We start from the raw sequence: 26,651 nt of genomic DNA, 5'->3' as shown, positions 1-26,651 counted from the left end.
CTTTCTGATCTAACTATTCCTGGAAGTATTAGGGCTGCTGAATATGCTGCTTTTCAAAGGTCTATACTGCTACAGAAATTGGCTGCTGGCTTGGCTAGACTAGGAAGTTGCAGTATTTAACTAAAGATGTTATTTTAATCTGGTTTAGTTAAACCAGTACAAAAGGCTGTGTGGACACTCATACACAACATCCAACAGATCAGATCAAACAGCTCATGGCACTGGATCTTCACCTCTTTTCAAACATGAAAGACCTAGAACATTGTCCTCAAAGACTTGATAGAATTTAAACAAAATAAAACAAACCCCTCAAGTTATGATATTCGCTTGATATCCAACTTTTCTAAAACAGTCTGCCTGTCTGTTTTTTGTCAGTCAGATAGGATGTGCCCAGACCTCTCAAAGAGTCTATTGTAGGTGCTGTTTACTTTCCAACTAATATCTACATACCATGGGGAAATGCATGGAAGCAGTGAGACCACTCTCTGCCTCATCTCTAGGATGGAGCACAGAGAAAGCAAGCCTTGCACTCTCACTTCTGCCAAGGTACAGCACAAGGGAAGACCCTGTCCTTGTACAACCACAACCAATTTGCGCTCCCAATGGATCAGCTGGACATCATCTGGCCTTTATTTTTTTTTAAATTTCTCTATCATTTAGTCCTACCATTTTGTTGGACAAAACCCAAGCAAGTATATTATAGGATATAATCTTGCACACTGGATAGACTAATCTGAACTAATAGGTCTTTTACCATTGCTAATTTTGAAGATTGATCCTATTAAACTAATTAATATGCTATATGCTGCCCTTGAGCCATGTGCACAACTCCCATTGACATCTCTGAAATTAATTTGGAACTTTATTCTAATACATATTTCCAAGTGAGAATTGGATGAAATGATGAAAATCTCAAATCATTACCCCCATTAACAGTTCCTTTTTGACCCCATATTCATCTAAAAATGAACTTGTTTACAATCTAAAGTGCACTCCTTTGTATGAGCAGCAGAGAATCCTGTGGCACCTTATAGACTAACAGATGTTTTGGAGCATGAACTTTCGTGGGTGAATACCCACTTCGTCAGATGCATGTAGTGGAAATGTCCAGGGGCAGGTATATATATGCTAGCAAGCACGTAGAGGTAACGAGGTTAGTGAAAACACCAGAGGAGAAACTGGTTCTGTAGTTGGCAAGCCATTTCACAGTCGTTTTGTTCAATCCTGGACTGATGGTGTCAAATTTGCAGATTGAACTGAAAGCTCAGCAGTTTCTCTATTGAAGTCTGGTTCCTGAAGTTTTTGCTGCAGGTTGGACCACTAAGGTCTTGCCATCAGTGTGGCCAGGAGTGTTGAATGCTCTCCATAACAGGTTTTGTATATTGCCATTCTCTTATATTATTTGTGTCCACTTTTATCCCTTTTCCTGTAGGAGGACTGCCAGTTTGGCGGATGTACTACAGAGTGGGTTATGCTCGGCATATGATGGCGTATATTACATGGGGATCTGTGCAGGGGTGAATTGAACCGGTGATGTGTTGGCTGATTTGGTTAGGTCCTTGTGATAGTGTCACTGTGTAGATTATTGGTGCATCAGAGTTGGCATCGAGGTTTGTTGCATGGATGGTTCCTGAGGTAGAGTTTTCTATTTGGATGTGGTGTTGCAGTTGCTGGTGAGAATATGGTTTTCAGGTTGGCAGGTTTGTCTTGGTGAGCGAGGACTGGTCCTGCCACCCAAGGCTGTGAAAGGTGGGATATTGTCCAGATGTGTTGTAGATTCCCTGATGATGCGGTGGAGACCGGTTTTAGTGGGGCCTGTATGTGATGGCCAGTGGATCTGTTGTTTTCTTTTTCGGTTTTGTCTTTCCAGTGGAGTTCTTTTGGGTACACACTCTGCTCTGTGATCTTGTTTTTTTTTTTCCTTAATTTCCTTGCGGGTTCTGTATTTTTGAGGGAGCTTGTGTGGCTTTTGTACGTGTTGGTCTTCTGTCTGAAGGGGTTAGGCAGACTGCGATTTGTACCTCAGTTGCTTGGCTGTAGACAATTGATCGTGTGATTGTGCCCGGGATGGAAGCTTGGGGCATGAAGGTAGGCCTAGCGGTCAGTTAGGTTTTCGATATGGGTGTGTTAAATGTGACATCACTTATTTGCCCATGTTTGTTCTAGGGAAAGTGGATCTCCTGTGTAGATTGGTCCAGGATGGGCTTGATGGTGGGGTGAGCTGTTGAATCGTGGTGGAATTTTTCAAGAGTCTCCTTCCCATGGGGTCAGATGATGAAATGTCATCAACTCTGTATTAGCGTAGGTAAGAAGGGATGAGTGCGACTGAGAGCTGGAGGAAGGTTTTCCAGGTTCAGCCATAAAATTATCTGGCCATTGTGTGGCCACTCGCGAGTGCCATGCGTGCCACTGATCTAGGAGATATATATTGTTCAAATTTGAAATAGTTGTGTGTGGTATAAAGGCCAGGTTCAGCAGCAGTGTGCTGTGGCATATCATCGGGATACTGTTCCTGAAGTCTGTATTCATCTGTGGTGGGAGTTTCGTAGAGAGCCTCTACATTCCATTGGTGGCTAGGATGGTTTTTCTGGAGGTGACCAATGCTTTGTATTTTTCCTAGGAAATTCAGTGGTGTCACGGAGATAGCTGAGTGCTGGTGGCTGGGTCTGGTAGAGAGTCAGCATATCCGGACAGTCCTTCAATGAGAGTGCCAATGCTCTGGATGTGGGCATCCAGGATTTTGGGTGTGGTTTGGGTTAGCTTACCCACGATAACCCTGGTCGGGGTCTGAGGTTAGTTGATTTGTTTCGGTGTAGTGTAGGGAGTGTCTTGATAGATTGGTGCGTTCCTTATGTATTCCTCAGTGGATTGAGGGAGTGGCCTGTGATTTCGTACTGGAGGTGCTGGCAAGTCCTTTTGGTAGTCAGACCTGTTCATGATGCCAACGCACTCCTTTATAGCCTCTTTGATGATAATGTCCAGGTCGGTTTCTGAGGCTGTGGATGGCATTGCGTTCTGCACGACTTAGATTATGAGGCAAGCAATTGTTGTTTCCACGATTTGCCTGTGCACGTCGGCGGAGCATTCAACCGTAATACGGTCCAGACTGTCGTTTCGACCCTCAGGAGGAGTCCATGTGGAGTTCTTCTTCTTGTGCTGTTGGTGGGAGGGTACCTGTGTAACAGTGCACTGTTCAGTGTTGTCCTGGAAGTATTCTTTGAGTCGGAGATGGCGAAAGTAGGCTTCCAGATCACCACAGAACTGTATCATGTTGGTGGGGTGGCAGGGCAGAAAGAGAGTCCCCGAGATAGGATAGATTTTTTTTTGGGCTGAGTGTGTAGTTGGATAGATTGACGATATTGCTGGGTGGGTTAGGGGTACCACAGTTGTGGTCCCATCTGGCAGGTAGGAGTTTAGACAGCTTGCTAGCATATATGTACCTGCCCCTGGAAATTTTCACTACATGCATCTGACGAAGTGGGTATTCACCCATGAAAACTCATGCTCCAAAATGTCTGTTAGTCTATAAAGTGCCACAGGATTCTCTGCTGCTTTTACAGATCCAGACTAACACGGCTACCCCTCCGATCCTTTGTATGAGGAGCTCAGGAACAGAGGAATGTGAAGATAATATACAACTACCTTTGTTCTCTCCACCCACTGCTGTACCCAAGGATTGAGACCAAAACTTTATGGTTTAGTTAATATTCAAAACCAAATATTAAACTTTCCCAGATTGTGAGGGAGAGAGAACTCCATGAAAACACCACTGTTTGCTGCCTTAGTGTTGTTATCAGAAAAAAAAAACTGAAAACCCAGTCCAGTCACTATGCATTCCTTATATCCAGATAGCATGCACATTTCAAAGATAAAGCACTAGTAACTAGTTTTTATATATGAGAACTAGTATGATTACTCATTTTAATATATGATATTCAGGAGCTAATATTCAAACAAATATCAAGAGATCTTCAAAACAATTCATTCTCAAGACAACCCAAGTGCTTAGGCCACTTCAGAAACTGACTACAATTTAGGGATACTCTTGTGTAGGACTAGATTCTGTCACTCTTTCTCACACTGAATACTTCTTTACTTTGGGAATAGTGTCAATGAAGCAGAGGACTTCTTGTGGTCTAAGGAAACTGCTAAGCATGAATAGACCTCTGAACTTCGGAAATTTAAGTTCAGATCCTACCTTGAATAACAAGTCTAATCAAGTTTAGTGTTCCTATCCAAGGCCTCTGTAGTATAAAACCATCACATAACTGATAGCATCTTCACAGCAGAGGTCCAGGATTGTGTTTAGTGCTCAGAATTCAGGTACTGTACACTGGCAAACGTGGGGAAGTTTGCATGCCCTATGTCTCTAGTTAATATTATTAATGTCTATTACATGATCCTCATCTCCATAGTGTTAGGGAAAACACACCCCTAGTTAACAAACTAGCGTAAGTTTTACAGGCCTTGTGTAAGGCCCATATATGTAGGCCTTAGGCGTAAGGTAGAATCATAGATTAAGGAAATAAAGTATGCTTCAACAAACCATGACAGTGCTGCTTGCATAAGGTGAATCCAAGAAGGGAGCACAAGGTAACCGGCTCAATATTGCCAGACTATATAATATTTGATAATGGCTTCTATGGAATTCCCTGTTAAGCTTCAGCAAGTTATAACAAAGGTTTTATTGACCTTATGCTAAATTGTCTTAATCACTTGTCTGTCTGCACAAAGTTAAAAGCCTGTTTATCAAAAGTTTGAATGTGTTTGTCAGCATAAAAGCCAAACCATCTGGCCGGAATTGGGGAACTGGACTCCAGATACAGGATCCCAAGGGGCCATGCGAAGCTTGTCAAAGTAACCGCAAGTAGGGGTAACTGAGCAGTCAGGGCCACATGACATTCGAGTGGACATCTATAAGGAAATGGAAAGATAGTGCTTGCAATTTAAAAATATTTTATGCCCTATAAGGAAAATATTAATTGTGTTTTGCAGTATAAACAATGTGATAAGCCAAATAAGGTTATGATTAATGTGTAAGCAAGATATGATAATTTGCGGTTTTAAGCTTTATAAGGATTGGCAAAAATCTGTACGAGAGAGCAGCTTAACCCTTGCTAGGGGACATGCTGACTCTCCGCGTGTGCACACGTGTATATGATATATCAATAAAGGAGCCTCCGGCTGTCTGATCACATTAAAGAGGTGGTGGTCTTTTCCCCAACAATTGTAAAATAAAAAAGTGTTATCTTTTAATTAATGAAATGATTAAAACAGGAGATAGCAGATGCCAATCTATTGCACTTGCTGCCAACAGGTTGCTCACCTTAGTTCTAGTTGTCCACACAAGGAATTTATGAGCCTCCCTCCCTGCCCCCCTTCAGTTCCCAGATAAAATCTGACGTCTCCACTTTGATTTAGGGTCAGATTTCACACAGGTTTTAAGTGCCTAACTCCCATTAATTTCAATGGAAGCTGGGGCCTAAATGCATTAGCAAATCTGGTTCTGAGACTGCATTCCATTTCTCTTATTTTGAAGTGACAGTCACCTCACAAAACACAGTGGGTGAAATCCTAGTTCCACTGAAGTCAGTGACAGAAGTCCCACTGGCTTCACTGGGACCACGACTTCTGGTGAGAAAGCACCAGAAAATAAATTTGGATTTCTATTCTTGAAAAACAATTGGACAAATTTATATTATTTTTCATACACAACAAAAAAAACCTTCCAACTAAGACGTTACATTTCAAATTTGAGCCAGAAATCAGTAAGATAAAACTCCAGGGGCTTATAACTGAAAGCCTAATTTTTACTAACTATAGTATGCTACAGTACTGCTATAATTAGAGATGATCATCAGACACAAAATGAGTCAGACTATCAACATGGTCTGGCCATTTCCTACCTCAAGATGAATCCTGCAGAGCATCAGAAACAGAGAACCCCCCAAAATTATGAGGAAACTTTCCCAACAAATCCTTTCACATGTCCTTGATCTGAAATACACACCGGTGGTGTAGGAAGTGTTGGACTTATTAACTTTCTGGTTAACCTTCAAAACCATGGGAAGCAGAAGAGTGTAGCAGCTGTTATTAAGTGTTGCACATCAGGATTCAGGCAACTTGACAAAGCTGTGTCAGGTTGCTGGGGTAAAAACTACTCTCACTGGGCCCAACAAACCTATTGCAGACACTTACTACCAGACTTAGTACTTACTACTAAAAGTTACTCTTTTGACTTCAGTGGAGTCCCCCACTGCTGGAAGATGATCTTCATGATCTACGGGCAAAGGGACCACTCGTGGTGACTGCAGAAAGACCTGCTGAGCAGATCTGCCAGTTTGTTCTGTTTTCCCAGCAGGTAAGAAGCCTCAGTGTGGACTGAGTGGGCTATACAAACTCCCATAAGTTAATTGCTTCCTGACACGGTGGAGAGGAGCAAGCTCCTCCCTGCCTGTTTAGGGAGAACATGGCTGTGGTGTTGTCCGTGAACCCTAACATGCTTTTGCATGAAATGTGAGACAGGAATGCTTGACACACCAGGTGAACTGCCCTGAGCTCTCTGATGCTGATGTGCAATGAAAGCTCTTCCAGGGACCACAGATCTTGGTTCTAAGGGGCACCAGCTGAGTTCCGAGGAATTTGAGAATAAGGATATTGAAGGTTTAGGCCTAGCAAAGGGAATGCCTGTGCAAACCCACAAAGAGTCCCACCACCAATCGAGGGAGGTGAGGACAGGGGAGGCATTCTGAGAACCAAGTACAAATGGTGGCAGTTCGGTGAGTACACCGAAGTCAGCTAAGCATGAATTGGCCTGAAGCATAGCCTTGTATGCTGCACCATATATGTCCATATGGCCATGTGGCCTAAAAGTCTGAGACATAAATGAGTTGTCATAATGGGGTGGTCCTTGACGTGTACTATTAGTGTCACCGTCATCTGAAATCGCCCTGGCCTGAGTATAGTCAAGCACTGCTCCAATTAATTCTGTCCTTTGTATCAGAGTCAGAATAGACTTCTGCTCATTTATTAGCAGGCCCAGGACCTGGAACGCTGATCGTATAAGGTGGATGCTGGATTCTACCTGAGCTTTGGATTGGCCTTTGACTGGCCAGTTGTCCAGATATAGGTAGACTTGCAACCTCTGTCTTCTCAGAAAGGCTGCCACTACCTCAATGTACTTTCAAAAGATCCACGGAGCATTTGACAGTCTGAACAGGAGGACTGTGAATTGGCAGTGGGTTTGGTTCATGACAAACCCAAGAAACTTACCGTGGCCTTGGAAAATTGAGATGTGGAAATAAACATCTCTTAAATCAAGGATGGCATACCAGTCCCCAGGATCCAGGAAGGGGACAATGGAAGCCAGGGAGACCCTGCCTGGGTGGTGCAGATAAAGACACTGAGGTAGGTGGGAGTGGCTGTCTGCATCTAAAACCCTTGTTTTGTTTCCTATGCAGGTCTTGGTGGGACAGTAGGGTGAAGAAATGGGTGGGTTGCTGAGGCCTGTAATGCTTTCTCGAAGTCATTGTGGTATACAGACCCAGAGACTGAGAACAGCTCAGGAGTCCTCCAGCCCATGGAGTTTTGCATCTGTCTGCTCTGAAAAGAGCAATGTCCCTTCAAAGGGAAGGTCCTGAAGGGACTGGTGGACCTCATTCTAAAGTCTGAAGGACTCTAGTCACAAGCTCCTATGTACAGCCACCACAGAGGCCATGGACTTGGCTGCCGAATCCACTGTACCACCAGCAAGGAGAACTCCTGTCTGGACTCTCACGGAAGTGAGTCTTCGAAGCTCAACATGGAGTCCCACATGTTGAAGATGTATCTACCCAACAATGCCGGCTGGGTGGTACCAGAAGCTGTAATCCTCCAGTAGAATAAACGTGTCTACTGAAAGGTCCAGCTTTGTGGAATCCTTTGCTTTAGGTGTCGCTCCTTGCAGACCCTGCCTTTCCGTTTCATTGGCTACAGAGACCACCGGGGGGGTGTGTGTGTGTGATGAGAGTATAGGAACTCATAATGCTGGGCGGGCACAAAGTATTTCCTTTCAGTTCTTTTGGAGGCTGGGGAAAGGGAGGAGAGAGTTTGCCATAGGGCTTTCACTGGTTTCATAATCGCTTCATTGAGAGGAAGGACCACTTTTGACAAGCTCGCAGCAGCCACTATGTTGATGAAGCCATGGGAGGATTCTTTTACTACTTTTGCTTGCAAGCCTAAGTTTGAGGCCACCCTTTTCAGCAATTCCTGGTGGGCCTTGAAGGCATCCTGAGGAGGCTACATGCCCAGTCCTGACACTGCCTTGTCTGGGAAGGAGGATGAGGATGCCTGCACCAGGAAGGAGCCCACCTCTTCTCTTTCTGTGCTGACAGGATCCCAGAAATCCAGATCAGAAAGGTCAGTATTGGAGTCTGGGTCAGGTACTGCCTAATGGGATGGAGGTGTCCTTCTCTCAGAGGTCACTGAGAAGGAGTGTCTTGATTGGGGCCCTGTCACCGGGGGGAATCCCCACAGGTTCCAAAAACACCACTGCACAGGCATAGATCAGTGATGACTGGGCCAAACACTCTGAGACATCCTTGTGCCAGGGTCCAGGCAGAGTAGGGAAGTCTTCGGTGAGAGGACTACGATTTGACCTTTGACTCTGACAACGAGCCTTCCTCTGGGGACCACGGAGGTGTGGTTCCCACTGATGCTGGAGATCAGTGCCGGGGTGGGTAAGCTTGCACAGGTGCCAGCAAGGACAGGCTCCCTCTGGAGGGTACTGCAGGACCTGAAACTAGATGGCAGCTAGGGGCTATGTGCTCTCTCCTACCCACCTGCACACTTGTACTGCTGGTGCAACCATTTAGGTGACTTAGGCGGTCGCCAGGGTGCTAGGATTTCGGGGGTGCCATTTTCTTCAGCAGTGACCGTGGCGGCCGGATCTTTGGCCATCCTGGTCGCCGCCGGCATTTAGGGAGCTGGGGTAGGGGAGCACAGGGAGGGTAGCCTGCAGCAAGTAAGGGGCGGGGTGGCACGCAGGGGAACTTCCCTCCCCAGCTCACCCCTGCCCTGCCTCCTCCCCGAGCATGCCATGGCTGCTTCACTTCTCCCGCCTCCCAGGCTTGCAGCACCTAAAACTGATTGGCTGCCGCAAGGGGAGAGCGCCTCAGGGCAGAGGGGGGGGCTGCCGCGGGGGAGTGGGAGAGGGCGCAAGGTGGAAGTTTCGCCTAGAGCGCGAAACATCCTTGCACCGGCCTTGGGCACTGGCAGTACCGAGAGTGCCACTAGGTCTCTGACTGCAGTGAATGCCTCTGGAATGAACATCACTGCAATAACGCCTGTGCTGTGATGGCCTTCTGCTGCCAATGGCTCATTCGAGACTGGACTCACTGGAGCCTACATACAGGCCAGAGTTGATGGTGCCACCTGTGAAGCTGAGGCAGAGGAGTGGCCTGACCTATGGCACACGCTGCTCTGCTCTCTATGCCCAGCCTTCTGAGTTGGGAATGTCCCCTGTTTCTTATGGTTTTTTCTCAGCACTGGGATGGTGAGTGGTGCTGAGATTGGAGTGTTCTGCACTGACACCGAGCTACTCGGTGTCAAGTCCGACCAGCTCAACTTGGAGGAAGGTCTGACTGCTGCTTCCATTAATAGGAATTTTAGCCTAGACTCCTTGCCCTTCTTCACAGGAGGTCTGAAATCACAGCAGATCTGACAGCAATCTCTGATGTGAGCCTCACCCACACACTTTAAACAGCTAGATTATGGATCACCCAAAGGCATAGCCTTGTTGCATGAGGCACGGGGCTTAAAGTCTGGTGACTGGCAATGCCTCAGCCTTGGGACCAGATGAAATCTGCTAACAAACGAAGAGGTATCAACTAGACTAACTAACTAACTATCAACTATTTATAATTATACAAATATTCAGAAAAAATGAAGGAAACAAAATCCACTGAGAACAGCTTGCTCTAGCACAGAAAGCAGTTCCAGTGATCATCACAGGCGATAAGAAGGAACTGAGGAGCATGGGTCAGCTGGGCCTTTTATGGTAGTGCGCAGTATCAGAGGGCACCAGAGTCAACCCAACGGATACCACTCAGGGTCAAAATTACAACAACACACATACCTACAACAGAGTGGTCATGTGCAAGCACTCAAAAAAAGAACTGTCTTTTCCATTTTTCAGTTAACTCTAGCTGCAGCAATAATTCACAAGAGTGAAAATACTGCACTGCTTTGTGATTTACTCCATTATCTGGGTTACCTGGGTACATATGTCAGAATTTGTATTGTCTGTCTACTTAGACTATAAGCTTCTGAGTTAAGGACTGTGTCTCCTGTGTGTTCTATGCAGCACTGGGCGCTATCATTTTCCCTCCTCTCTAACGCAAATAATAAACTGGCGCATTTTATTGCAGATGAAGATGAAGTAGCACCATACTGAAAACTCTTCTTGGTGGATTTTTGGAAAGCAAAATCTGCAATCCATAATAATAAAAAATACCTTTCACCTTTCATCCTGGGTCCCAAAGTGCTTTACAAAGGTGTATAATAATTATTATCGCCATTTTACTGACAGGGAAACCAAGGTAAAAAAATGTCTGATTTACTTGCAAAAGGTTGCACGCTAATCAGTGGTAGAATAAGGAACAGAATGTACACCTTCTGACTCCCATAACTAACCAATAGACCTGCTGCCCCTCTGTCAGTATAATCAAACCTGCTGCTTGTAAGGATGACAGACATGGCAATTTCCTCCAATATCTTTGAGAGATCTTATTGAATTACATTTAAGTATCTTTGGAGTCCTATTAAACACAAAGGCTATGTATTATTGTGGGCCTTGATGATCACAGAACTATATTGAACAATGAGGGAGACAAGAATGAGCTTTTTGAAACAATACATGTAAAGTGGATTTCCTGGGAAATATCTAGAGGGGAGTGAATGCGAATTCCTGTCCCTTGCTGCTGGTCATGTAAAAACCCAACCATCTGAAGCTAAAGGGTGAGGAGAGCGCAAATGTCTGCTGATTACCTGCTCCTAAATCAAAGGCCCAAACTCTATAAAGGAGTGACTCACAGATTCACAGCTCGTTCTAAGCTAACAGTTGTTATGAACTTGTGACCACAGAAAAACCCCTTGGTGTGGTTTGAAGGACTGAATCCTACCAAAGCCCTTGCTGAAGATGGGTGTATAAGCTTACTGGCATGTGTGTACATTCTTTTATTGTTTTTAATATGTTTTCTCTGTAAAGTTTTCATCTTAAGAATAGTATGTGCTTCCTTAGAAAGGGCTATGTGGTACCTTATAACTGTGGGCAATTATACTGTTTATAGCCTTTGGAGAGAAAGAAATATGAACTGTGACATTAAGATAAAAACATTTACTGGTACAGAAACAAATAAAAACTAAATAATTTGAAAATTGCCAAGTAACTCTTCAAACCTGTCCCTACCAGTATGTGATAAAATGTGTTATCACAGACGGCGGTGGCACTGGGGGGAGGGGAGTTTGTGGGGGCTATAGCTACCCCAAAATTTGCCTTAACTCTCCCACCCCTGCATAGCCATCCCGTAGCAGCTGCCACTCTGCGACCACTGAACTCTGAATGCAGAGCGGAGGGCATGGCGGCTGCTGGTAGGGTGTCCAGCTCTAGTAGGAGCAGAAAAGTAAGCCCAGGTGGAGGGGCTGGGGTGCCTGAGAGCAGTCCCCAGCCTGTGTCCCCTCCCACTAGGGCAGGTGGAGGATCAGGGGATTCCCACAGCGGCCTGCACTGGCCTATTCCAGCTCCGGGGCCCCGTTCTGCAGTCACTGCTCCCCAGTGGCTTTGCCAGCCCTGGAGCCAGGTCCTTCCTACCTGTTTGGCTTTTACTGGCTGCAAGCAGCCAGTGCTGCACACTGCCTGGTTCTGGCTTCCAGCCAGACTAGAAGGAAGGGCTTTGGGGTGGGGGAAGAGGAACAAGAGGAAAGGCCATTGAGAGGGGCATGGCCTAGTGGCAAGGCAGGGCTAAGGCCCACCTCAGTGCCCTAACCAGGAAGAGATGCTGCCCCTAATCACAGGCTATTAGCAAGCTGGTAGTATGTATGGCTGACTATAGACCTACAAATGATACATGGAGGTGCAGGCACATATCCAGAGAAAACTCATACTATCCTGAATGAGCTCACACAGTTTTGCTATTGTGCCATGTCATTCATGAAAGCCTTGAGGAAAAATCCCTCCCCATGATTTTTCTACTGCCAGGATCAGAGAGAAACAATCTTCATATACAAATGGCTTTGTATGGCTTTCTCATGAGTTACTCAAGTGTCTGTTTTGGGAGCCAGAATGTGCCCCTTCTCCTCCAGTAGGATATTAATACTAAATTCAATTACATTCTTATTTGAGAGCCTTAATTTAAAGAATTAAGATAACAAGACAATGGCTTCTTCAAAAAGTAGTTCTTTAAATCCACTGCCACCTCACAAGCACAGCCATGTCAAAGAGAGCACAGACACAACACAGCACACACATTCCTCATCTGAGCAAAACTCGTATCCTGTTTGTTTGATTTTCTGGGGTGTCCACCCTACAAGCTGGGATTTTAAGGTTGTTGGGAGGCCGACTTTTGCAGGGCTGACACAGTAATAAAAATTGTATCGTACGTTCTGAAACAAAAATATAGTATGGAATTAAAGGTTCAGCCTGGATGAGGCCTCTGAGGTACTACTGTAATACAAATAACAACAAATATATTTTGATGTTGCGCTACTCAAATGAATGGAATAAGCTGTTTTGTACTCTCAGGTCTTGCTTATTTCCATGCTGTGGAATACTATATAGGTAAATCTTCTTTTAGTCACGTTTCACTTTAAATTTAATTTAAACAAGATTGTTAAGTTTTTTTAGGTAAAGAAATGGCGGAAGTCCCATATAAACAAGGAATGCCCTACTTTTGTGATATAGTACAGATGTGCATAACATTTTCATACAAACCTTTTAAAAGAACCTAGGGGAAAAAAATTAGATAAATGAATGACTAAGATAAAAACAGAAAGCTAGGAAAAAATAAATTCTTACCCTAAAAAACTCTTTTGTGGAGCCAGAATCTAGTGTCCCATAAGCAATTTCTGTTTGCTTAGAAAGATCCTCTGCGCTTTCAATAGGAGACACCATCCTCTCAACCGTCAGGAAGGCAGCTAAATTAGCCGTGTAGGATGAGATTATGATCAGGGTAAAGAACCACCACACACCTCCAACAATGCGCCCAGACAGGGATCTAATAACAAGTATGAAATGGATTTGTAAAATGAAATGAATGTCCTAAAAGGAACACAAGTTATCAGTTTTATGTAAATGATGCATTATAATACAGAGAAGTACTTCAGGTTATCCTGTACTGCTGCTCTGCATGCTAATCAAGCAGGAAATTAATTCACTGTAAAGTTCTGCTGGGTGAGACTGTAAGCGTCACTAGATCTGGTGGATTTTGCTGAAATCAGGAATCCAGACTTGAGATTACTTTATGGAGAATTAGTGCCCCAATCTTCAGAGATGTGAATATCCTGAAATGAAACTGCTCAGATCACAGTGAGCCATAGAACAAATAAACTTTTCATGCTATCTCATTTAAGGTCCTGTGTATGACACATGAAAACACAGACAAGGGAATCAAACAACACCAATGCAACAGCGTTTCAGATAAACTAGAAATGTACTTTAAAAATTGAATGGCTGAAAATTGCTTATTTTCATGAGACATTCAGACAAAGACTGATATCCACAAAACAATGACTTATATTACTGTGGATATACAGTAATTAGAAGGAATTATTCTATGCTGAGAAACGGGCAGCGCTACTTGAAATAGGCTTTGGCCAAGTCAATTCTCATAAACTAAATAATAAACATAACTATTTTTGAAAATACAAGCATTTAGCAAACTGGCGAATAGACATGAAACAATCAAACTGACACTACAGTAAAATGGGTGAGAAAAAGTACAGGTTTTAAATAGTAATCTGATGCTTTAACTGCAACAGGTGGGCTCTTATGGGTCTTTGTTTTGCATCTCCTGCTCAAGAAAAGAAAAGAGGTCTCAAGAAAAATAGATCAAGCAATTTAGAGTTCACTACTTGATTAATTCAGTGATTTTCGAAACTGAGAAAATATAATAAAATTGCTGATGCTGACATCATAGTCAAACTTCAGTCTACACTTTAAACTTTCCAATTTATTACTGTACTGTTTCCTAGCAATACATTATACTAGGATATAAATAACCTTTGGAGATGTGCTTAATAACTTGGTAGAAATCTGAGTATATTTGAGCATAGGAAGCCCATAAATCCAGTGAAACCGCAGCTCAGATATTTTGCTAATGTATCTGCACTATATAATGTATAAAAAAACTACGTCAATCACCCAACCTACCATAGTGTAAATACAAATCTAAACTAAGGCATGAGAACTGTATCAAGTCAGAAAAAAATTCTGAGATTTTAGAAACCAAATTTCTATAAAGCTGATTTATTAAACTGGGAACAAAAATAAAGAGAAACAATTCTAACCAAATCATGTCTGTGATTATTATTGTAAAAAAACCTCAATGGTAATAAAGACATATTCTGAATGTCTATATCCATGCAGGACTCTCTTACTGGAAGCCCTACATAAAAATCAATGACAGGATATGGCCCAGAATATGCTATTGAAAAGGACCATGGATCAGAAATTCTGAAATTCCATCCTATTGTTCCTAGACTTTACTATGCTCTGCAAACCCCCTTTTTTCTCAGCTTTGAAAAAACAATTTTGAGGGCATGGCCATCATCCTAGTGCTCTTTGTTTGCATGGTAATAATTAAACAGTTGATTACATGATAAGTACTATGTATTTGCAAGGTAAAGTATGTGTCTTTAAAAACACTAGTGCTAATGATATGCTAGTTATGTTAAATTCACACTACATGTAATCGGCAATAATTTACTGAAATACGAGTGTAATCTTTCAGTCCTCAGGCAGGCAAAACTCCCATAATCATTGTAAGAAGAATCAAGCCCAAAATCATTACAACTGTTTCTTTAGCTGCCTGGTATTTTCCATCTAAAAGCTATTCAGTTATCATTTATGTTCAGAGTTTTCCCATAATATCCATCCTTAGTAAAATAAACAATTTCCTTTTTAACATACACTTTGAACCAAAATTTCAAAATGGTGCACCAGCAAAAACACACATTTATACAAGCAAATGAGCATTAACAGCTACATCTAAGGTAATTCTGCACCCAGTTCTCAATTGTGTACACATTTACCCAATTTGCACACAATGCTTTGCATGTACTAAGGTAGGAATTTGCAGTTAAAAAAGGTGCATGTGCATTTTGAAAATCTGCTCACTTTGGTCTTTCCTGTGCTAAGAAAGTTTTGCTAAAATTACCCACCATTGCTACCACTCTTTCAGCTCTACCTATAGGAGCATTAGTGTAGACAAGGCTCCAGGGGGATGCCAGTGTTTAGGCCCTATGTGATCTGATCTACTCAGAGCAGGTCACGGTATTAACAACTCCAGGACACATTGGCAATTTGTCTGCATTAGTGCTCCCCGCAATGTTCCCACCGGTGGAAATGAAATGATGATAATAATGGTGTGAACTGTGAGCAAAAATATCCTAGTGCAGACACAGCCTAAGTCATCCTCCCTACAGTTTGAGGGAAGAAGAACAGCACAGAGATTTTTTTTTGTCATTACTTTAATTAATTTGTTGGCTATTCTGTAACCACAGCAATGGGCTTGGTATAAGAACACAGACTGAAAGAAGAGCTTTCAGCCTTATTATTTCTATAGTAATATATAAGTAGATAGACAAAGAGATAATTGTAAAATTGAATGTTTTCAATATGAATTATGACTAGAAAGAAAATTGGGGAATCTCAAATGCTGTACTGACACTGTATCTTCCAAGTACATCTCCAAAATAATCTGAGTTTTATATACCTTTTGTGAAGATAATATGCTAATCTTATTTTTGACAAAATTATTTACATTTTAACAAACCAATGTATAGCAATTCTCATGTTTTATTACCCAGCAGTGAAAAAAAATTAAATCAACCTTTCACGTTAAGCTACCAAGGGCTTGATTCATTAAAAACAATTTTGCAACTATTGATTTACTTTACATGCACATAAAAATTCATAGTATGGTGCCTGATAAGAGAAAAATATTGAAATTTATTCAGTTGCCTCGTTATTTGAGATGATGAGCCTCATTGCCATATATCATTTTGCTGAGCAGGGTCTGTGATTATATTCCTGGGAAGAGCAGCTATATCCGGCCACCAAAAGCGTATTGTCCTCCAGAATCAGAAGTAGCTACCTTATTTCCATATAATAGAAATGTGAAAGGCTGCCTTTTTCCTTTAGCAAGCAAGCTCAGGCCACGGGGAATGCTCCTTTATAGAAAGTCCAATGGAGGACTCATTGCATGGTCACAAATAGTATTTCTGCAGGTATTTATTCAACAAATATTTAATAGCCTATATGTAATATAAAGAATAGGCTTTCCTGAGTAAAAAGTAAATGTGCTACAGCACATGGGAACTGCCATATCAGCAAGAGGTTTTCCTGCTACCTTCCATTTTGTTTTTGCTCAAAAGTAATTATTCATACATTACTGTGTAATTAGACACAGTAAACTCAGAGGACACAGACACTTCCTCTCTCCTATATTAGAATGTTGAGAAGAAGGTGAAATCACTGAGCATGGTTAGAAAGCTCCTCTGATTTAATTCCCATAAACTCAACTGCCATACTTCAATTGTTAATGTAGGGTCCCCATTCAGCAAGGTAATTACGCATGTGCCAAACTAGTTTGCTGAATCAAGGCCCCAACCGCTTGTGCACAAAGGAAATAGAATATTTAATGAACTGCAAAAGAAAAAAAGTGGGGAAAGTAAAGTCCTTACTTTCCTCCCAAATGAACCATGTGAAAAATCCCACAAGAAAGGCATATGTATTTTTAATGAATCAGATCCTCATTTTCATCCTAGCAATTTACTTCACGTAAAACTGAGCCATACAAAACAATAGCAGTTGTTTGTAACTACTTCACATGGCTTTAGAGGAAATGGATTACTTTTATTTCATTTCTCTGTGGAAAAATGATAGGTTAATATGTATGTGGGATGGTATGTAAAGTGGTCTTTGGAGGGAAAGTGCTGCTTCTGTAGCTAATTAGTGGTGAGTTACCCTTTTTTCCCATTACAGTTGGTGTGAACCAGATGCACAGTGACTGTAAAATGGGAATATGCAGCAAAAACACGGTACCCCTCCAAGAAGGCATGGAATGACAGGAACCTTATGCATTTTACAGCCTCTTTATGGTGTATATAAGTTCACTGGGGAAATCTATGATCGATGTTAGGAGGATATCGATCAAATATTTCACTTGCCTGCACCGATGGCAATTCTTTTCATTTCAAGGACTTTTGAACTCTTTGGGAAAGAAGTCAGTAACCAGTTTACTTTTGAAAGTGAATATATATGCACCATGAAACTCCATCTGAGACCAAAAATGCACAAAGCTGAAATGGGCAAGTAACCAACCTTGGCGAAATATCGCATCCTTGCTGCATAAAGGCACCCAGGGAAAACCAGAGACTATTAAATATCCCAAATTCATTAGTTGATTCGTTACTTTGCGTTTCTCTTCCATCTTCAAACTCCTCAGTGTGCCACTCGTATGGGCTAAATCTGCTGACCAGGAATAAAACTACACTGACCCCAATGTAGGCAAAAACAATGCACATCCAGATCTCATATGCTAAGGGATCAAGAAATGAAAACACTCCTGGCTTAGACTTCTGTGGCTTCTTGATCATTATAGATATCCCGAGGCTCATAAAGGGCTTTGAGAAGTCAATCACCTCTTCTCTCACCAATGTTATAGTTAACGGAGCGATTGCAATGTCGGCTTTCTGTAAAGGAAACAAAGCATGGTAATAATAACTGATGTGATCGTTAACAAAGAATGGCTTCATTCCTATTGCATATCACAATGAAGAATAGGACAGCAGGGACATGGATAATAGTCATTTCACTGATAACGCCCTATTGAGGGTAAACTAATTAGTAATTTATAGCTGAAAATCTTCTTACTGACATATATACAACCATCTGATTGGATTATTCCAAGTCTTCTCCTTACATATATATGTTATATTGCATTTACAGTTTTTAGACATACTCTTTCAAAGTTTATGGCATTTAAATATGTTAGCAAATCATATTGTCTTGTATCTGTAGGAAAAAATAAAATAAAATACAGACCCTTTCTCCTCATTTAACTTTCATATTTAAATCAAACTTCATGTTTTAATCTTTAAATTTTTCATACCAAAACAAGCTACTATCTCCATTGCAAATATGAGTTAGATCAGTTTCCTTCATGACAGGGAGAACACCTCCACACACATCACTACCATCGGTCATAGTAGGTGTTATTAAGGTTTTCTTACCCCATAAACAAGTTCTCCAACCATCCCATTCCAGATTTTTGTGTCTGCATCCCGGGCTCCATACTTGCCATCCCCAACAATTGTGAGCTTGTACTTGAATCCACAATGTTTAGCAATCTCTGCAGCTAAGTCTACACAGTAGCCCTCATATCGCTCATTTCCTTCAAGCAGTTCATGATTTTTCTTCATCATGACATATGGGGACTCCTGCACAGAAAGACTGAATTTTAGCTAGCCAGTGAAGAGATAACTATGATAACTGTGCACTTATTATACAAATATATTTGATTTTAGACAGGGAAAAAAAAGAAAATCCAACCCATCTTATTCACAAATGTTCTGGGTCATTAGATTTGTCACTCTGATTATTAGTTCAATATGTCTTCTATAACATTTAAAATTATATGCTTCACAGTCAGATTAAAATGCCAACACTTACAGGTATAACCAGTCCCAGAGATGTTTAAATAATGACTGTGAGTGTTATGTATACACTGTGGAGAGAAGAGGCCTCAATATATTGTTTATTTTACTTGTTTGTTTGGGGTTTTGAGTGTGGATGGTGGATTTTTGTTTGTTCAAACTGTAAAATCCGAGTGGGTTCTTCTCTATTCTGCAGCCACCTCTCTCACCCAGCCCCTCAATATTGCAACATCTCTAGGTAATACATGTTTTCAGTTACTGCACAGAAATACTTCGAGGGTCCAGACAATAAACTATAGCTGTGCAGCAAAATTCTCATCACCAGCAAAACTAGTGACAAATAATAGGTTCACAATAAAAGGAGATTATTCCCCTTCTTGCCCCAATTTATTTTCCCCAAAAAATCTTGCAGCCAGAACAGCTAGCTGCTCACCAAAGACATATCTGTGATTAAGCATTGGTGTAAATTAGATGACAGTGCTACTATACAAACAGTGTATGATGTTCTCTTAAGATGACAGAGAAAATTAAGTTTCTTGTTCATTCCTCCATTTTGGCACAGAAGTTCAAAATGGCTAGAGATAAAACTCTGAAACTCCTAAATGTTCTTATTTTCTGATTTGGTGAACTCCATTTGCTTATGAGTATGGAGAGTGGATTTTAAAAATAAATAATACAATTTTGCCATTCAGACAAAGAGTTCTTCGAAATCAGGCTATTCGTTCCTTGTAGCTGGCATGGATTGTCTTTGAATAATTTATCGATCAAATAACTGTTCGGTTTTTACGAAGCCCATGTACTGATCATCCTTTCTTTAACAGCAATTGGATGGTATCAGTCCTATCATTCATATTCCATAAAAATAGCATTTCAGAATTTTCTGTCTTACAGGTATGGATTGGCATAACAGTTAACTAATATAATGTAGCACAACACTTCATTATAATACTAAAACATAGATTGCTTTCTCACGAGAAATGTGTTAAATTAATTACCAAAATAGTGGTGACAACAATAGTCTTATTTTCCAGTCCTGTGGATTCATTCCCAAGAGGACCGTCAATGGGATTCACAACCATTTTGTCCACTTCACTCCAATATCCAATCTGAAAAAGTTTGTAGGATGTATGGAACTATAATATGTAAACATCTTATTACATTCAAGCATACCATACCCACTCCAAATATGCCACAGAAAGTTATAGTAGCTGCAGCTTCACCTATATAAACCTGCAAGCATTAGACAGGAATTGACAGGAACTTGGCACATGTAAACAAATTTTAATATTAATTTTACTACTATGGAGGTTAAAATTTTCAGCCACATATCACCTGATTTTGGTATAAAAATCATGCTGCAGCATTGTAAAGGTTATACAAATTAGGAAGAAATGTACACTGCTACTGCATTTGGCTTTTCTCCGAATGGCTAGGGATGTTAGGGGGAGAAAAAAAAAGTCACATTTAGAGAACCCGTTAATGAGAGTTATTCTCTGAAAAGTTGTATTCTGCATCAGCAGTTCAGAAAGTCATCATCAACGTTTATTTGGATTAGCTGCTCCCACTTATCTGCTTTAACTAAAAAAGAAAAGAAAAACAGATCTACACAATTTATTTAAAATAAAATAAGCTATAGTTCCACATGGTACTTACCAGAAATAAAAGCTCATATTTATTAGAAACAAACAGGACACATTTTGTCTTTGCTCTGCAAGACCATTAAAATATAATCATATGAATAAATTTAATTGCAACATGGCCTTTAGTTGACTATACCTTTCGGTCACCTACCTTTCCATATCACTTAGCAGGGTACAACTTTTAAGAGCATTTAGAATTAAAATTACCTTCCGGGGACCAGTATTTTTGAGCTCCATGATGTTTATTGTATAATTTATTCTCTTTCCATTCTGGTCAAATTTTATATTCCCTGTTAGACCTTCCACCTGAACCTATGGGAAGTAAGAATGGAAATAATGCTAGCATTAAATTCGTTTATTCCATAATTGCATATTGATACCCCCACACCCCAAAAAGACTATATTTAGGTTTATCCTAAAAATTATATATCCTTAATTACTAAGATGTTTTCCTGGGGCATTAGATATAATTGATGCTGGTCTCGTAAATCTCTACCAACAAAGTCCAGTTTAGGAGGCAGAAAGATTCTTTCAGAACATTCACAGAGTATTTCATACAGAAATTAATTCCAGAACTGGTTCTAGAGAGACTACCTGTTTTAATGCCCTTTCTATTTCCACACCATGACCCCAGGGCACTGCTGGATTTGCAAGACAGTCTCCAGCATTTCCTCGTCTGGAGATCTCAATCCTCTGTTTACGCAAATTGCGGAAAGCTTCAGTCATCACTTGAACAGCATCATAAGTCAGAGCAGATGTATACTGAAAAGGATTAAATATAATGAATTAAAAAGTGGTAAGGAGTTAAAGCTTCAACACATTTTCCAAGGCTATCATTATTAATCCATTCAAGACAGAAATACATTCAAAATAAAAAGGATGGTAAAATATTCTTTGGGATTAGACCATTTTCTTGTCATTTGGGGCTCTATTTTCCCACGGGAGTCCATATATTTTAATAGAAAGTGCTTATATACTCCATCAGGAGAAAGTGTCACTGGTGCACTAATGTCAAGTATCAGAGAGGTAGCCGTGTTAATCTGGATCTGTAAAAGCAGCAAAGAATCCTGTGGCACCTTATAGACTAACAGATGTTTTGGAGCATGAGCTTTCGTTGGTGAATACCCACTTCGTCGGATGCATGTACAAAGAATCCTGTGGCACCTTATAGACTAACAGCTGTTTTGAAGCATGAGCTTTCGTGGGTGAATACTAATGTACATGCATCCGACGAAGTGGGTATTCACCCATGAAAGCTCATGCTCCAAAATAGCTGTTAGTCTATAAGGTGCCACAGGATTCTTTGTTGCTGGTACACTATGAGTCCAAACTAGGGGTTTACAAACTTTCTCACCTTCTCTCCTAATAGCAACTATGCAGCACCCCGGTTTGGAGCTATGGCAAGTGTTCCATAGAAACGTGACGTTTGAAAAATATTTGTTTTAGGATTTTTGAGTGATTTAGCAGCAGGAAATAAGAATGAGATCCCCCTTTTGATCACAGTCTTCATAAGATTCCATGTATAACTAGTTTATATAAGGTTAATAAATGACTGCTATATGTTATAAGCTTGTCTAATGTATGCTATGGAGAGTTGTAAGCACATCAGTAGAAGGTTTTATAGCTACATTCCCTGGTTATATTGATCTGTTGGCCTGTTGGAATCTATAATAACTGATTAACCATTTATTAAAGCACCTATTAATATTAATTAACCCTTTGTAAACTACAATTAAATGGAACTCAGGTATAAAATGTGAACCACTGTTTAGCCAGACAGCTGGTTCACAGACCACCAGTAGATCATGGATCATAGTTTGGGAATCTCTGGTCTAAATTGTATTGTTACGTAGAATGTTAGCTCTCTGGGAAACGTTCCCCCCTCTATCAGGTGCAGCAGTGAGCACGCTGACAGCATGCAATAAACAACAACAAAAATAGCAATAATAATAAGTAGGGCCCTACCAAATTCACAGTCCATTTTGGTCAATTTCATGAGCATAAGATTTTAAATCAACCACTCTCTGGCCACCCAGCTCTGAAAGCAGCACAGAAGTGAGGGTGACAATACTGCGACCCCCTAAAATAACCTTTTGATGCCCCTGTAATTCCCTTTTGGGTCAGGACCCCATGTGAAAAATGCTGATCTCCCCTGTGAAATCTTTATAGTATAGGGCAGGGGTCAGCAACCTTTCAGAAGTGGTGTGCCGAGTCTTCATTTATTCACTCTAATTTAAGGTTTTGCATGCCAGTAATACATCTTAACATTTTTAAAAGGTCTCTTTCTATGTCTATAATATATAACTAAACTATTGTCGTATGTAAAGTAAATAAGGTTTTTTAAATTGATAAGAAGCTTCATTTAAAATTAAATTAAAATGCAGAGCCCCCCGGACCAGTGGCCAGAACCCAGGTGTGTGAGTGCCACTGAAAATCGGCTCGCATGCCACCTTCGGCACACGTGCCATGGGTTGCCTACCCCTGGTATAGGGTAAAAGCACACAAAAGACCAGATTTCATGGGGGGAGACCAGATTTCATGGTCCGTGACATGTATTTTCATGGATGTGAATTTGGTAGGGCCATAACAATAAGATAACTTAACCCCTTACTAGAAAATAAATGAGTGCTCTAGAGGCAGGTTTATGTAAGCTGAAATGGATTTACTACAGCTGAATGCAGTATTCAAGATGAATGCATATCATCAATTCAGATCTGTTATAATACTTTGATTTTACTTTCTATCCCATTCATTATACATTCTAACAGTTTATTTTTATTTTTTACCACTGCTGTCACTGAGCAGAGGTTTCCTTTTCCTTTTTTAATTTTATTTCTGTATAATTCATTTAATTACCAAGGTCTCTCTAGCATGCAGTGAATGCTGCACTATGCCATTAATACTTTATGACAGCCTAAAGTTTCATGGGATATAATGTTTGGTGTGCTTCAGGGAGTCATGTTACCATGTCCATTACTGATGGATCTTAGTCTTCATTGACTAGAAAATATAGGTAGTGTTTAAATCTCAACTCCATAGCATTATGCTATTATTATTCCTTAATCTTTATACCATGATAGCAGCTAGAGATCACAAGCCGATTTGGGTTCTATTATACTAGACACTGTACATATGAAAATCTGTCCATTTTCTGTCCTGAAAAGTTCATAGTCCAAGAAGACATTGTTATCCAAAGAATGGAGGGAGAAGGATGCAATTGTCACTCTATTTCTAGATATATGTATATAAAACTGTATCTATTTATTGCAAAACTTTTTTCTGGTAGTTATAAATATATAAACTAAGTGCCAGTTCTCCCCATCTGCCTCTCAACACATTATGAGTTGGCTGATTACAATGTGCCTATGGGTTAAGGTGGGTTTTGAAGGAGGAGAGGATGGTAGCCTTATAGGTCAGTTTAGGAAGCGGCAGCATAAATATGTCACATGTTTTTAGCCCAAGACAAAAAAAAAAAGTTTTGCACAGACATCTTTTGAGAGATTTGGGGAGAAGTCTGCTATCACATGCATATATTTTATTAATCCAGGGCTAAACATTCACAATGGGTTATCTAAACTGAACAGGAAAATTCATATCTGCATCCATTGCATGGACAAATCCCACAGATTTCCTAAAGGTTTCATAGGTCATGGTGTATGAATATAAATAAGTATTCAAGTCATCGGAGTAGATTCAACTCTAGATTCTACCCAAAGGGTAGCTCTGAAGCAGGAAGGCTCCTATTCTTCTGGAAGATGGAAATAACTTGCAGTTCTTTAACGCCATGCCAAAACCTTCCAAGCCTAACTAACGAGGGAGTATGGTCATGACAGCCTGGGGATGGACTGGTTCAGTCTCATATATCTGGGCTCCTGTGGGATCCCATATACAATTTAAAGCTTCTTCCTGTTGGTGGAACTTCCAAATGAGCACACTGGTGCAAACATAACTTGCCCTCCTAAGGAGATGAATAATTCCTGGACTTTAGTGGCTCAGAGATGTGTAGTATGAGTACATAATATGTTATTCTAGTCATTTCTGTCTTCATTCCACAAGCCATAAATCAAGCTGGAAGCTGATTTAATAAACTAAACTGAACGTTTTTAAAGGTAATTTCAGGAATAGTTTCTTCATTCCAGAAGTTAAGAGATGTTAAGGGGAATCTCTCTCTCCAAGCAGCCAGCAAGGAGTCCTGCATTTTCGCATGTGCATTTAAGGTTGAATTTTGAACCTGAAATGAGCATCCTCATAAAAGCTCCAAAAACAAAAGTGAAATACAAAAAGAACAACTTAATGGTTTCAAGCCAATCTCGTGATTTTTAGGTATCTGACACATTATTTGGAGCCCCTGAACATGGCAATACTCTTTCTGTGCAGTTTTTCACAGTAGAGGAAATGTGATGTGCAAAGTTTTTAATGTAAGGAATTTTGGTTAACAACATTACAATCAATGGCTGCAAAGGGGGAATAAAAGCTTATTAGCATTTTGTACTATCCTATAATTATTTATTCCATTCATTTTACTTACTCTTAGCTGTATGTTTAATCTTCTACCCCGCAGAAGTATAACAAGTACTCAGGGGAAATTATGTCATTATTGGGGAGAAATGTAGTGATATCCACGAGCTAAGTGTAAAGTTCCTTTGTATAAAACATTGCACATATACATCATCTTTAAGTGGAGGGGCTCAAAGTGATATACAACATCTTACCTCCCCGTTACATATGGAAAATTGAGATGGTGATCTAGTGACATTCCTATATCGAGTTAATGGTGGAGTCAAGAACAGCACCTAGGTTTCTTGACTCTCAGACTATTTCTAATGTTATATACTTATTTGAAATTTAGACTATGATAAGTGAAATACAAGTGTTTATGTGATGATTACATACATACATACATACAACAGGATAAGGAATATATATAAGTACAAAAATTGTGTAAGTAGTGTCTTGATTTTCCTCTATATTGGAGGCTTCATCCTCCTCTCATTTAGGAGTTTGGGAGTTTTATTTGGAATCAGCTTCACTGAGAGAAAGATCAAGGCATGAGGGCAGGTCTACACTACAAGGTTAAGTCGACCTAAGTTATGCAACTCCAGTGATGTCAATAACAAACATACCTGGAGTCAACGTAGCTTAGGCTGACTTACTGCAGGGTCTACACTGCGCTGGGTCAACAGGAGAAATTCTCCCGTCAACTTACCTTACGCTTCTCATTCCGGTGGAGTTCCGGAGTCAACAGGAGAGTGATCTGCAGTTGATTTGGCGAGTCTTCACTAGACCTGCTAAATCGAGCCCCGGTGAATTGATCACCACAGAGTTGAGCCTCAGTAAGTGAAGATATACCCTTATACACCAGTATAACTCCACTGACATCATTGCAATTACTTCTGATTTACACTGGTTTGACCACAGAATCAGGGCCTGTTTCTCTAATAGTGGTTATTTTCTTGAGTACAGTGGTAGATTTCTTCAAAAATCTTCATTTCCGTGACCTCATTTGGATATTTTTTACTTAAAAAAAACATGAGGAGGATAACACAGACTCACAAAGCATTCTCTGATGTGCTGCAGGGCACAATGGCTATATGCATTGTCCTGTACATAGGTTTCTTCCTAACTAAAGACATAAATTGACCTTCACAACTATTTTTAATTCTCTCTAACCTACATCTCTTTTGATATGGCCCCAAGAAAGAGTTATGTAGGGTTCTGCCAAAATGTTTTCAATCTGCCTGCATGATGGAATTATTTCCTTTGGGTAATAATGAAATAGAGAATTTTAGTGGAAGTTAAATGTTAAATAGACACCAAAATGTACAATCTTATTATTATATAAAAAGTCCATAATAATTAGAACTGGACAAAAATGGCAACTTTTTACGTCATCATAATTTTCATGGCAAAATTAAAAATAGTTGTGAGAACAGCAAAATGTAATAAGCATTATCCCAATGAGATCTAACGTGCAGGAAACTCTATTGACTGTATGTTATGTTTTTCTATGAAATATGACGTACACGTACATCACATGAAGAGTGAACAGAAATATTTCTATCTATCAAATGAAAGTCATCTCTTACAAAGAGTCAGCAA

The 26,651-nt window shown here is 40.5% G+C and overlaps 1 protein-coding gene across 7 annotated transcripts in view; it reads right to left on the bottom strand.

Annotated features, from left to right (window-relative positions):
• GRIA2 (glutamate ionotropic receptor AMPA type subunit 2) overlaps positions 1–26,651 on the bottom strand; it is a 124,124-nt gene that overhangs the window by 18,100 nt on the left and 79,373 nt on the right. For all 7 annotated transcript variants that reach the window (XM_032778556.2, XM_032778550.2, XM_032778553.2 and 4 more), the window contains exons 7-12: positions 21,147–21,314; positions 20,760–20,864; positions 19,908–20,018; positions 18,490–18,696; positions 17,579–17,949; positions 13,052–13,250 (exon numbers count right to left, since the gene is read on the bottom strand). In XM_032778556.2, the coding sequence (XP_032634447.1) occupies positions 13,052–13,250; positions 17,579–17,949; positions 18,490–18,696; positions 19,908–20,018; positions 20,760–20,864; positions 21,147–21,314 (1,161 nt within the window). The remainder of the gene's footprint in view (positions 1–13,051; positions 13,251–17,578; positions 17,950–18,489; positions 18,697–19,907; positions 20,019–20,759; positions 20,865–21,146; positions 21,315–26,651) is intronic.

Source organism: Chelonoidis abingdonii, chromosome 5 (assembly GCF_003597395.2).
Source record: "Chelonoidis abingdonii isolate Lonesome George chromosome 5, CheloAbing_2.0, whole genome shotgun sequence".
Taxonomy (NCBI): Eukaryota; Metazoa; Chordata; order Testudines; family Testudinidae; genus Chelonoidis; species Chelonoidis abingdonii.
Note: the sequence above shows the minus strand (reverse complement) of the source record. Positions and strands in the feature narration are given on the sequence as shown.